This window comes from Ovis canadensis, chromosome 5 (genome assembly GCF_042477335.2).
Source record: "Ovis canadensis isolate MfBH-ARS-UI-01 breed Bighorn chromosome 5, ARS-UI_OviCan_v2, whole genome shotgun sequence".
Lineage (NCBI taxonomy): Eukaryota > Metazoa > Chordata > Mammalia > Artiodactyla > Bovidae > Ovis > Ovis canadensis.
This window is the reverse complement of record NC_091249.1, coordinates 64,885,349-64,898,652: the sequence shown is the minus strand read 5'-3', so window position 1 is coordinate 64,898,652 and position 13,304 is coordinate 64,885,349. Positions and strand designations below refer to the sequence as shown.

The window sequence follows — 13,304 nt, the reverse complement described above, 5'->3', positions numbered from 1 at the left end:
TGCAGTACCATATTGCTTTTTAAGTAATAATTCATTATACAGATATACCAGTTTTTTTAATCAATTACTTTCTGGTTGCACTGGGTCTTTGTCACTGCAGGCAGGCTTTTCTCTATTGGGGGGAGTGGGGGCTGCTCTTTGTTACCGTGCACGGGCTTCTGATTGCAGTGGCTTCTCTTGTTGCAGAGCACAGGCTCTAGGTGCATGGGCTTCAGTTGTTGAGACTCATGGGCTCTGGAGCATGGAGTCAGTAGTTATGGCAGTCGAGTTACTCCACAGCATGCAGAATCTTCCCTGACCAGGGACTGAACCCACGTCCCCTGAGTTGGCATGGGGAGTCTTATCCACTGTATCACCCAGGGAAGTCCTGCAATACCATGTTGTCTTCTTAATTACTATACTTCATAATAGGTTTTATTATCTGATTGGTAAGTCTTCTAGTTTTACTCTTTCCTTTAAAGTTGTTTTAGTTATTATTGTCCCTTTGTATTTCCCTGTAAACTTTATTGACTGCCCTGGAAGCTCAGACGATTAAGCATCTGTCTACAATGCAGGAGACCCAGGTTCGATCTGTGGGTCAGGAAGATCCCCTGGAGAAGGAAATGGCAATCCACTCCAGTACTATTGCCTGGAAAATCCCATGGACAGAGGAGCCTGGTAGGCTACAGTCCATGGGGTGGCAAAGAGTCAGACACGACTGAGCGACTTCACTTTCACTTTCATAAACTTTATTATCTTTTAATATTTTTATTTATTTGGCTGTGCCTGGTCTTAGTTGTGGCATGTGGAGTTTTAGTTGCAGTATGTGGGATCTATTAATAGTTCTCTGGCCAGGGATTGAACTCAGGCCCCCTGCATTGGGAGCATGGTGCCTTACCACTGGACTACCAGGGAAGTCTCTATATAAACTTTAGGTTCATCTTGTTACCTTTCACAAAGAAACATGCTAAAGTTTTGTTTAGGATTTTATTGCATTTATAGACTGACTGGGAAGAATTGACATATTCCCAGCATTGCTGCTGCTGCTGCTAAGTCACTTCAGTCGTGTCTGACTCTGTGCGACCCCATAGACGACAGCTCACCAGGCTCTGCCAACCCTGGGATTCTCCAAGCAAGACCACTGGAGTGGGTTGCCATTTCCTTCTCCAGTGCATGAAAGTGAAAAGTCAAAGTGAAGTCGCTCAGTTCCAGTATTGGAACATTATATATCCCTCTGTTTATTCAGGTATGTAACTTTTCTCAATAATATTTTATATTTTTCAGTGTATAAATTTTATGGATATTGTTAGGTTTGTTTCTAGAAGTTTGATATTTCTGAAACTTGTAAATGATAACTTGGAATTCTTCATTTTCTGGGTTTTGTTGCTATATAGGAATACAATTATTAGTTGCATGTAGACCTTATATCCAGTGGCATTACTAACTTCATTTACTAATCCTAACAGTCTGCAGATTCTTTATGACTTTAAATGTGTACAATCATGTCATTTAAAAAAATAATCGTATTTATTTATTTAGTTTTGGTTGTTCTAGGTCTTCATTGCTGCGAAGTCTTTGCCTAGTTGCCTCAGTCAGGGGTTACTCTCTAATTGCAGAGAGTGGGCTTCTCATTGTGGTGGCTTCTTTCCTTGCAGAGCATGGGCTCCAGGACAGTCTGGCTTGGCTAGCTGAGCTACTCCTGGGCTGTAGAGCACAGGCTCAATAGCTGTGGCACACAGGCTTAGTTACTCTGAGGCATGTGGGATCCTCCCAGATCAGGGATCAAAACTGTGTCTCCTGCATTGGCAGGTGGATTCTTTACCACTGAGCGACCAGGGAAGCCCCATTGTCATTTTTTAAAAAAGACCTCTTATTTCATCCCTTCAAGTTACTGTGCATTTTTTCTTTGCTTTATTCCACTGCTTAGAACCTGCAGTAAAACATTGAAATGAAATAGTATAAACAGGCATTCTTGTTTTATTCTTGATCACTGAAGAAAACTTTTAAATAATTTTCCATTAAGTATAATGTATATTGTAAATTTTAAAATACTTTCTGAAAGTTCCCCTCTGTTTTCAGTCTGCTAACAATTGTGTGTGTTGAATTTTATCAAGTGATTTTTTTCTGTATCCATTGAGGTAAGCATATGATTTTTCTCCTTTACCTATTAATGTGATAAATTATATTGATAGATTTTAAATATTAAATTGATTTATATTCCCTGAGTAAGTTTTCTCATACTTTATTATTTCTCTTTCATATATCTCTGAATTTTATTTGTTGATATTTTGTTTAGAATTTTTCCATCTGAGTTTTTAATAGAGATTGGTCTCTAATTTTCCTTCCTTATGATGTCCTATTCAGATTTGGATGTCATAATTCATTGAAGTCATTCTGGTACCCAAATAATCTGGGAACTATTCCATTTTTTCTATCTTCCAAAAGATTTTATATAAGTTGGTATTAGTTGTTCCATGAGTATTTAAGAGAATTCACTAGTGTGAACTGAAGTGGGAAGGTTTTTAATAACAAGTTTAATTTACTCAATAGATAGAACTAATTAGATTTCTTCTTGTTTCAGTTTTAGTAAATTGTGTATTTAAAAGATGTTTTCCATTTTATATAAATTGTCAAATTTATTGGCATATGGTTGTTCATAATATCCTTTTTAATTTTTTAATGTCTGTAGGATTGGTAATGATGTTCCTTTTTTCATCCCTGATATTTGTGATCAATGTTTTCTTTCTTTTTAAAATTAGTAGTCTTAGTAAGAGTCTTTAATTCCATTCATCATGACATAGAACCAAATTTAAGTTTTGTTAATCTTCTTGGTTATGTACTTTTAAAAATAATTTTATTTATTTAGTTTTGGCTGTGCTGGGTCTTTGTTGCTGCATGGGCTTTTCTCTAGTTGCTGCAAGTGGGGACTACTTTCTAGTTGCAGTACACATGCTTCTCATTGTGGCGACTTCTCTTGTTGAAGAGCACAGATTCTAGGGCCTGTGGGCTTCAGTAGTTGTGGCTCCCTGGGCTCTAGAGCACAAACTCAGTAGTTGTGGCATGGGCTTAGTTGCCTCATGGCATGTGGGATCTTCCTGGACCAGGGACTGAACCTATGTCTCTGGCACTGGCAGATGGATTCTTCACCACTGAACCACCAGGGAAGCCCTTCTTGGTTGTATATTTATCAGCATTGTATTTATGTTTATATATATAATACATGCATTATTTCTTCCTTATTTTATTTGTTCTTTTTCTAACTTCTTCAGATGAAAGGTTATTGTTTTTTAACCTTTTTTATCTAACATGTTCATTTAAAGTTTTAAAATTTCTCTGTAATTTCTGTTTTGATATATCATATCTTAATTTTTACCCAGTTCAAAATGCATGGAAATTTCTTCTGCGATTTCTTCTTTCGACTCATGGATTATATTATTTACTTTTGAAGCATTTGGGGATTTCTGGATAAATTTTCATTTCTAAACTTAATTTCATTTCTTTAAAAATTTTTAGAGAATTGCTTTATGACCTAGAATATGGACAATTTTGATATATGCCATATGCATATAAAAAGAACATGTACTTTCCCATGTACTATGTATGTCAGTTTATTCAAATATGGTTATTGTGGTGTTCAGATTTTTAATATTCTGTTTTTGTGTGTCTTCTATCAGTGGTTAATTGTTAATACATCCTCTCCTATGACTGTGGATTTATCTATTTCTTATGTTCTTTCAATTTAACTTTTTATATTTTGTAGTTTTCTTACGGGGATATATTTAGTCTTATAACTGACATATTTTTGGTATATTTTATCCATTTATCATTATGAAATATCTCTCCTTATCTGTAGTAATGCATCTTTCCTTAAAGTCTCCTTTGCTTTATATGAGTATATCTACACTTGATTAGTTTGGTTAATGTTTGTATCTTTTTCTATTTTTAAAACTTTCAACCTGTGATAATACACACACACAGGTATGTAACAACATATAGCTGAATTTTTCTTAAACTTATTCTGACAATTTTGGTTCTTTAACTGGATTATTTAATCCAATAGCAATTACTGTAATATTTGATATCTATCCATTTATATTCACCATCTAAATTCTTTTTCTATTTGCTGTTAAAGTTTTTTTCTTCTTTTGGATAATTTAGATATTTCTTATTTTTTCCTTCAATTCATTTTAAAATTACTCTTATGATTATTCTAAAGGTTACAACATGCATCTTTAATCTACAAGTGTCTAATACAAATTATTTCAGTTTACTCCTCTCATGATAATGTTTAGAACCTTAGAATTCCTTAACTCTGTTTATATCACCTGCCTTTTACATCACCATTATCATGAATTAAAATTTTATGTATACTTTAAATCCTTAAAGAAACTATTATTTCTGTTTATTAATCAATAAATAACGATTTATAGTTACCCTTATTCTTGTTAATTTCTTCCTGCAAATCTGATTCCTCCAGGACTGTTTTCCTTCTTCCTAATGAATCCACTAAAAGTATTTATTTTAGTGCAGATGGGACTGTGATTGATTCTTGCAGTTTTTGTTTGTTTTAGAACTTTGTTTTGCAAGATGTGTTTTCTGGTGATAGAATTCTAGTCTGGTAGCTAGTTTTTTTCAGGACTCAAAAGACATCATTCCTTTGTCTTTTGGCTTCTTGATGGTCAGAGCTCTCCATCTTACTGTTTTTCCTTTAAAAGCAATGTCATTTTCATGTGATTGCTTTTAAGATTTTCTCTTTGACTTTAGTCTTTAGCAGCCTTCCTGTGATATTTCTAGATGTGCAGTTTTTTATTCTTCTAATTAGGTTCACTGAACATCTTGAGGGATGAATTTTTTCATCATTATTGGTCATCTTTTCTTTACACATTCCTTATTCCCTATTCCTAGTCCTTCCAGGATTACGATCATGTATGTGTCGGAGTTTTTCATTATGTTCTACGTGTAACTAAATGTTCTTATCTGTATTTTTAATTATTTTATTCCTCAGTGTTCTGTTTGGCTATTTAATATTGACCTGTCTTGCATTCACTAATCCTATCTTTTACAACAACTATGCCATTATACAATCTAATATTTTAAAATTTCAGTATTATATTTTTCAGTCCTCAAATTATTTTCTATTTTATTTCATTCTGTGGTGAAATTCTCTTTACCTGTTTTCTATATTCCTTATTTTAACATATTAGTTATACTTATTTTAACACCATTGTCAGTCAGTTCTAGTGTCTATTTTATCTGTAGATCACCCATATGTCTGTTTTTTCCTCTAGGTTTTATTCATGTCAACCAGTTTTTTTGTATGTATGCCTTATAATTTTTACTGAATGTTGATTATTAATGTAAAAAGCTCTCCTCCAGGGTCCTGATGATATTATATTCTTCCAGAAAGAGTCCATCTTTTCCTTTGTTAGCTTGACAGTGTGTGCTGCGTAGCTTCAGCTGTATCTGAGTCTTTGAGGCCCTGTGGACTGTAGCCCGCCAGACTCCTCTGTCCATGGGATTCTCCAGGCAAGAATTCTGGAGTGGGTTGCTATACCCTCCTCCAGGGGATCTTCCCAACCCAGGGACTGAACCAGAGTCTCTTAAGTCTCCTGCACTGGCAGGCGGGCTCTTTACCACTAGTGCCACTGGGATTTTAGATTGATAGAAACATGTCTAATCAAATTGCCTTAATTCAAAACAGGCACTGTGCTTAGGCAAGATTCTTTCCAGTCCTAATAAGTACCTGGGTCCTCCAGAATTTTCAGCTCAGAACTCAATGTATTCTCCACAGTCTCTCAGATGGCAGATCACAAATTCTAATCTCATATATTAAGACTATTAAAACTTCACTCCGCTTTTCAGTAATTTTCCACTTAATATTTTCTTCTTCTTTCCTGGAATGTCCCATAATTTGACAAATACCATGAGGGGAAAAACTGGCCATGAGCTTGAATCCTCCAGTTTGCCAAAGACTGTTGAAGTTACTCTATCCCTGGCCTTTTCTTAGACTTTGCAAACTTCTTTAGGGCAAATTGACTGTTGGAGTCAGTTCACAGCTCCAAGGATTTTCCTTTTCAGGAATCTTAGCCCCTTTAGTTCTTTATATATCATCTGCTGTCTGTTGCTTCAAACTGAAAATTTCTGAATTTAAAGCAGGTTTAAATAATCCATCTTATCTGGAAACAGAATTCTACTATTTAAAATCTATATTTTGTAATTTTAATAGTAAGAAATGTTGTTTATTTGCTAAGTTGTGTTCCACTCTTTTGTGATCCCATGGACTGTAGCCCCACCAGGCTCCTCTGTCTATGGGATTTCTCAGGCAAGAATACTGGAATGGGTTGCCATTTCCTTTTCCAGGGTATCTTCTGGACCCAGGGATCAAACCCTCATCTCCTGCATTGGCAGGTGGGTTCTTTACTGCTGAGCCACTAGGGAAATCCAGTAAGAAACACAAGGTTTTAAAGTGATGTGGCTTATATTGCCTTCAGTAAAATGTCTGCCCCTAAAACAGCATGCACTAAACTCACTATATCTGTGCCTAAAAATGACAAAGGAATTGTAAAAAATGTCAATATAATAGAAGTACTTGAGAAACTGTGATTGAAATGGGTATTATCCAGTTATTTGGCCTTCATTCTCTATTTTTGTTTTGCAGAAAAGAATTGTCCAATTTTCTATAATGTATTCATTTTGTGGAAATTATCTGGATTATATTTACTATTAATTTATAATCACTGAATTTTAAAATGTTAACCTGTTCTATACTAGAGTCTGATAGTGATCCCCAACTGGTAAGGAATGATATATGCTTTATGAATACACACAGTAATTTGTAAGGTAATACACAAAGTAATTCATAAATTTACTCATATAAATTCATAAACGTGGGTTCTGAGTGTTTATTTGGCCAGTCTCATTTGGGTGATTGTACAAGTTGGGCTTTCCTGGAATACACAAAAACATGAAGTTATACTTTCATAATGTTGAAATATATTGCTGAAAACATCAATCATATTTCTTGTCATCATACATAAAACTATTTCATTTAAATATCTAACAGTAAATGGTGAACTCATTAAAGCTGGCTACTAAATGTCATATATTTGTGTTTAATTTTGTTCATATTTTTATTACTGTATAATGTCAAGTATCAGATTGGATGAAAGCTAAAAGCTGTGTTTCAATAATAACTTGAATATTTTTTTCTTTTTTATTATATTTTTAAAAATGTAATTCAGGGAAAAATGAAATAATTAAATTCCAGTAGGATGACACTAGAGATTTAAAAATAAATACTTAAGTTATAAAGCAAACTCTAACTACTCATATTGTGCCAAAAGTTCAGTAAGTGTTCTTATAGTTATAGCTATATAAATTTAGTTAGAAATCACAAGTCATCTTAATTGGCCTAATGAACACAACATAAACCAATTATAATTCAGATAAGTTTATTTCTTAATTTCTATTTCTATTCTTATTGTCTTAAAGGAAAAAACTGCTTATTATTGAAAGTTAGCATAATTGAAAAAGTAAATTTATGCAAAATATACAAAAGCTACATTGAAAGACAAAACAAGGTCATTTGGACATCAAAAATAAATTATAATTTTGTTGATAAAAGCTGCTCAAGTTTACAAAATAACTTAATCAGACTAGACCATAATCAACAAAACTCAAGAGAAATTCTGCCTTTTTTGAAGGATGTGGAAAAACTGTATGAAAGCCAAGAAAAACACATACTTTGTACTTACATTTGAACTTTTATTAATAGAGCAAAAGAAGGACAGGAAAGTATATGATGCCTTCTACCTCTTGAGTCCTTCTAAAGGATTTAGGGTTTTCTAAGATTTTAAAGTATGTTATCAAGCAGTGAATTAGTTTTATTTTAGTGAAGTGAATTTGATACCAAATTATATAAGATTTTCTCTTATTTATAAATAAGAATATTTTTATTTTAATATTAGTATTCCTGAAGCAATTACAATGTGCTAGGTAAGTAGCAAACGAATAATCTCTAGCATATATGGTACTCAGAATGGGATAAGGTCAAAACTGTAGTATATTGATTTTAATAAAGTGCATGTTTAGGTGCAACTTATGAGAAACAGTATGCTAAGTTATATGCTCATGGCTATTTAGTGGGGCACAGCCTGGTAGAATGGTGAACAGGAAAGCTCTAGGTAGCTACAAAGAATTTCTAACACTCTGCCCTTGCAAATATAAGTAAAGAAAAGCACCAAAAACATACAGAAATTCAAGATTATGCAAAAGCTTTAAAGTATTTCCTTAAAAAGACATTAAAAGAGGTTGATTTAAATATTAATAGAATTTCTTTTACAGCTTGAGTAATTTAGTTATGGAAACATTAATCACCGAGAAGGTAAAATGTGGAGAAATAATATCAACTGTAACTAAAAAAATGCTAAATCCAATGAATACTATAAAAGGAAAATTTAGTAGAGACATGCATAAGTTTGGAATAGAGATATATATACAAATTTATGTAACAGTACAATCTCTTTTCCCTGGAAAAGGAAATGGCAACCCACTCCAGTATTCTTGCCTGGAGAATCCCATGGACGGAGGAACCTGGTGGGCTACAGTTCACGGGGTCGCAAAGAGTCGGACACGACTGAGCGACTTCACTCACTCACAATCTCTTGAGAGAAAAATATTGTAATGTGAGTTAGGCTTAACAAAATTGAGAGGCTCACTTCACCAAATACGGCATTTAACTGAATACAAAGCTATTTCTACAGTTGGGGCTTTCCTTGATTTCTCTCTCAGTGTCCTGAACCAAGAGGTTAGGGAATATCGGCTTCAAGAGTTTGAACTCACCAGTTCTATGGTCTCCCGTCAGACACCCCTCGTACTGGTAGCTCTGCGACAGGGTCCCCGTGCCGCTGACGTCCACCAGGTGGCCCGGGAAGTGGCCCTCGGGCACCGGGCAGCGACCCGCCGAGCCCGGCCCGCCCCTCCTGCACAGCCGCACCGCCACGAACACCAGCACCGAGAAGAGGAAGAGCGACGACACCGACGCCAAGGCCACCACCAGGTAGACGGTGAGCGGGTCGGCCGGCGCCGCGGCCGCCGCTTCCGCTTCCGGCGGCGGCAGGTAGGGCTGCGAGAAGCCGTCCACCAGCAGCACGTGCAGCGTGACGCTGGCCGACAGCGGCGGCTCGCCGTTGTCCTTGACCAGCACCACCAGCCGCTGCTTGGGCGCGTCGCGCTCGCTCAGCAGCCGCGCCGTGCGCACCTCGCCGTTGTGCGCCCACACGCCGAACAGCCCGGGCTCCGTGGCCTTGAGCAGCTGGTACGACAGCCAGGCGTTCTGGCCCGCGTCGCCGTCCACCGCCACCACCTTGGTCACCAGGTAGCCCGGCTCGGCCGCCCTGGGCACCAGCTCGGTGCAGGGCGCCGAGGCGTTCTGCAGCGGGTAGAGCACGAAGGGCGCGTTGTCGTTGGCGTCCGCCACGAGCACGCGCACCAGCGCCTGGCTGCTGAGCGCGGGCGAGCCGCGGTCGGTGGCGCCCACGCGGAACTCGAAGGCCCGCAGGGCCTCGTAGTCCAGGGACGTGAGGGCGAAGAGGTGGCCGTTGTCGGGGTTGATGGACACGAGGGAGGCGAGGGGCAGGAGCGGGTCGGGGGGCGGCAGCAGCGAGTAGGTGACCTGGGCGTTGGCGCCGGCGTCTGTGTCTGTGGCGCTGACGCTGCCGATGTGCAGGGCGGGGCTGTTGTTCTCGCGGACCCACAGGGTGTAGGAGGTCTGGGTGAAGGCGGGGGCGTTGTCGTTGACGTCGGACACCAGCACGGTTATGTTGTGCTCGGTTTTCAGTCTTGGGGTTCCCGTGTCAGTGACCGTGATAGTGATGTTGTACTCGGCTTGACTTTCTCTGTCAAGAGGGCTATCGGTTACCAGGGTGTAGAAATTCTTGAAAGTCGGTCTTAAAATGAATGGCAGATTGTCTGGAATAGAGCAAATCATCTTTCCGTTGTCTCCGGAGTCTCTATCTCGAATTCGGAAAATAGAGACCACGGTCTCCCGGGCATTTTCTGGGATGGAGCTGATGAGTGAAGATATGGTAAGTTCAGGGGCGTTGTCGTTCACATCTACCACCTCTATGACTACAGTGCCTTTCCCAGAAAGGCCTCCTCCATCTGTAGCCTCAATTTCCACGTGGTAAGATTTGATTTGTTCAAAATCCAGTTTCTTTGTCAGTCGGATTTCTCCTGTGACTTCATTTATTGAAAAAGTTTGTTTAATTTCCTCTGAGGCTTGGAACAAGCTATAGGAAATAGTCCCAAAGTTTCCAGCATCTACATCCCTAGCTAAAACTGTAAGTATTAGGGAGTTTAGGGGGCTGTTTTCCAGAACCTGCACCTCATATGGAGTGTGCACAAACTCGGGAGCATTGTCATTGACGTCCATGATCAGGATTCGCACCATGCTGGTGCCGGACCTAGGTGGAGACCCACCATCCAGCGCCGTTAGGGTTAAGCTGAACTCTGACTGCTCCTCTCGATCCAGCACTTTGTCCTGTACCAAATCTGGATGTTTCTTGCCATCACTATGATTTCGAGTGAGAACGTGAAAATGAGAATTGGCGTTGATTGTGTATTTTTGAAGACCGTTGCTACCCACATCCAAATCCTGAGCTAATTTCAACGGAAATACAGTCCCTGGCTGGCTGTTTTCCGGTATTTTCAAAAGCATTTCCCTATTCGGGAATACTGGGGAGTGGTCATTTATGTCCTGTATTAATAATTCTCCTTCAAAAAATTGCACTGGGGTTTCCAGGAACACTTGGAAATGCAGCACACAGGGTTCATCGGAGCCACATATGTCTTCCCGGTCTAGTTTCTCCCTCAAAAGCAAATCTCCAGTCTGACGATCCAGCAGCAAGCGCTGCTTATCATCATCACAAACCACCCGAGCCGACCGTGCGTTCAGCTCCCCAATTCCCAGGCCCAGGTCCTTGGTTAAATGGGCTATAAAGGAGCCGCTCTCTGTTTCTTCCAGAACAGAATAACGAATAGGCGCAGGGTTAGCCTGAGACAAGTATACCATCAAAATAAAGATTGTCACTTGCCTGTTGTTTTGAATTCTCTCTAGCGTCTCCATGTTGGAGCCAGGGTGCTTACATCCAGTCCCCCTTCAGCAACCAGAAAAAGACCAGAGGTGTTAAATTTTCTTGCTTGATAGAATCCTCACAGAGTCACTTGTAATCTTAAATTCGTTTAGAATATTGCTGCCCAGATTCGTTGGTAACCCAGTAATGCTGGCAGAGCTTACTTGTGGTGGTTCCGTCTTGCAGCAAAGGAATACGTGAGCTTTCTAGGGCTCTTTATTCACAATCTTAGCCGGCAGCGCCACCCTGCGTCCCAATCGATAAACTAACATTCTTAACTCAGCCTATTTTGGAAGTGTCCAAATTAAGCCATTTCAAAAAGTGTAAAGGACTTTTTCAAGCATTATTCCATTAAATGACTTAATGTATAGGTTATTCCATTACATTGCGTGAGCTATAGTAATTGTGAGCACAAAGCAAGGGACTATCTCCATCTGCCCATACCCTTTACAGTAGAACTTAAAGAACTCCATTTACCCTTTGCCATAATCTAACCAGGGGAGATAAACTCTTATAAAATTACAATCCATAATAGTTATATCTGTTTATATATGTGAGAAATTTATGATGATGCAGAAAGTTTGTTAGAGTGCTGTGTACCACCTGGTCTCAGGGAGGCTTTTTCAAAGGAAAGGTTCTATTTTTTTACACTAGTGTGCAAATGATAATACAGTTGAATAAAGTGGCATCTTGCCTTAATATAAGTCCTTTTATAATGTGAACCCACATGAAACTAATTAGGGAGGTCAGATAGTATTAGAAACAGATTCTTAGATGCATAAAGAAAATGAAAGGATTTTTATAGATAAACAGAAACTCAGAGGATGATGACTTAATTATTCTGTGTGACTATTATCAGGATAATAACAAGCCAAAATTGACTAAGTGAAAATCATAGAATTTTATTAAGAAAAAGGCTTTAAGATGATTTAGCTCAATAGATATCTAATTTTTGAGTTTGCTTCTCACCACGCTGACCCTTTGTTTCCTAGATATCATATTCCTTGACTACTCAATTTGCAGAAGACAGGGAGCTATGATTTGAAACATTTTAATCTGTGAACAAAGGGTGGGTGCCTCAAGCTTTGTCTACTCATAGGTGGTGAAGAGGAAAGACTTGTTTATAAAATGGATTTCAGCACAGTGTGCAACCATCCTGATTTCTCTGATACAGTAAGTTAACTGAGACACAGTTAACCAGTTTACTATTTACAATTAGTATATGGAATGGAGTACCATTTATTTGGGATTTCTCCTCCTTAAATATCTTGTAATTTAACTAAGTTCATAAATTACAATTCACATTGAATGCATTATTTTAGAAGCATGTCAGTAATCTTAAGTTCTTATGATAGAAAGTATTAAGGAAATAAATTTTTTGGCCGCACCACATGCATGCAGCATCTTAGTTCCCCAACCATGGATTGAATCTATGCCTCATGCAGTGGGAATGTTGAGTCTTAACCACTGGACTGCCAGGAGAATTTCAGGAAAAATTATTTTTGAAAGAAACCTGGACAATAGTAGTCATTCAGTAAATGTCAATTGGGTAAATTAACTAATCTACTCTAATCATTGTGTTTCTACCTATATTAGAAGATTATTGTCACATCATCCATTCAGTCGTGAACATGTCTGACACTGAAAACAGAATTCTTAAGAGATGAGAGTATAATACTTGCTAAGTACTGCTCAACTAAATTTACATTTTTCTAGTTCTGTTAATTCCTATTGTAAGAGATATAGCAATAATAATAATTACACTATTAATATAGTTTAGAATTTTCTTCCACATTTAAGGCAAATCAGATAAATATATATGTCAACATTGTTGTTGTTCTTCAGTCACTAAGTCACGTCCAACTCTTTGCAACCCCATGGACTACAGCATACCAGGCTTCCCTGTCCTTCACTATCTCCCAAAGTTTGCTCAAACTCATGTCCGTATCAACATGAAGTGAAAAGAAAAAATAAACATACATAAAAAAGAATATTCTTTTAGATATAAATGGAAAGCAAGTTTTCTGAACAAAACATAACATTGTTTCATACTATAGTAGCCTGGAGGATCCCAGGGATGGCAGAGCCTGGTGGGCTGCCGTCTATGGGGTCGCACAGAGTCGGGCACAACTGAAGTGGCTTAGTAGTAGTAGTAGTAGCAGCAGAGTTTTAGTTCGAGTCAAGTTAAAGAGT

The 13,304-nt window shown here is 38.1% G+C and overlaps 1 protein-coding gene across 1 annotated transcript; it reads right to left on the bottom strand.

Moving 5' to 3' along the window:
- Positions 1 to 6,849: 6,849 nt before the first annotated feature.
- On the bottom strand, positions 6,850 to 11,341 carry LOC138440399 (protocadherin beta-4-like). The gene is made up of 2 exons (XM_069589859.1): positions 8,821 to 11,341; positions 6,850 to 6,926 (listed from the first exon to the last, which is right to left on the bottom strand). Exons 1-2 carry the CDS (start codon positions 11,102 to 11,104, stop codon positions 6,859 to 6,861), a joined length of 2,352 nt encoding a protein of 783 aa, XP_069445960.1. The 5' UTR covers positions 11,105 to 11,341; the 3' UTR covers positions 6,850 to 6,858.
- Between the last annotated feature and the right edge of the window lie 1,963 nt (positions 11,342 to 13,304).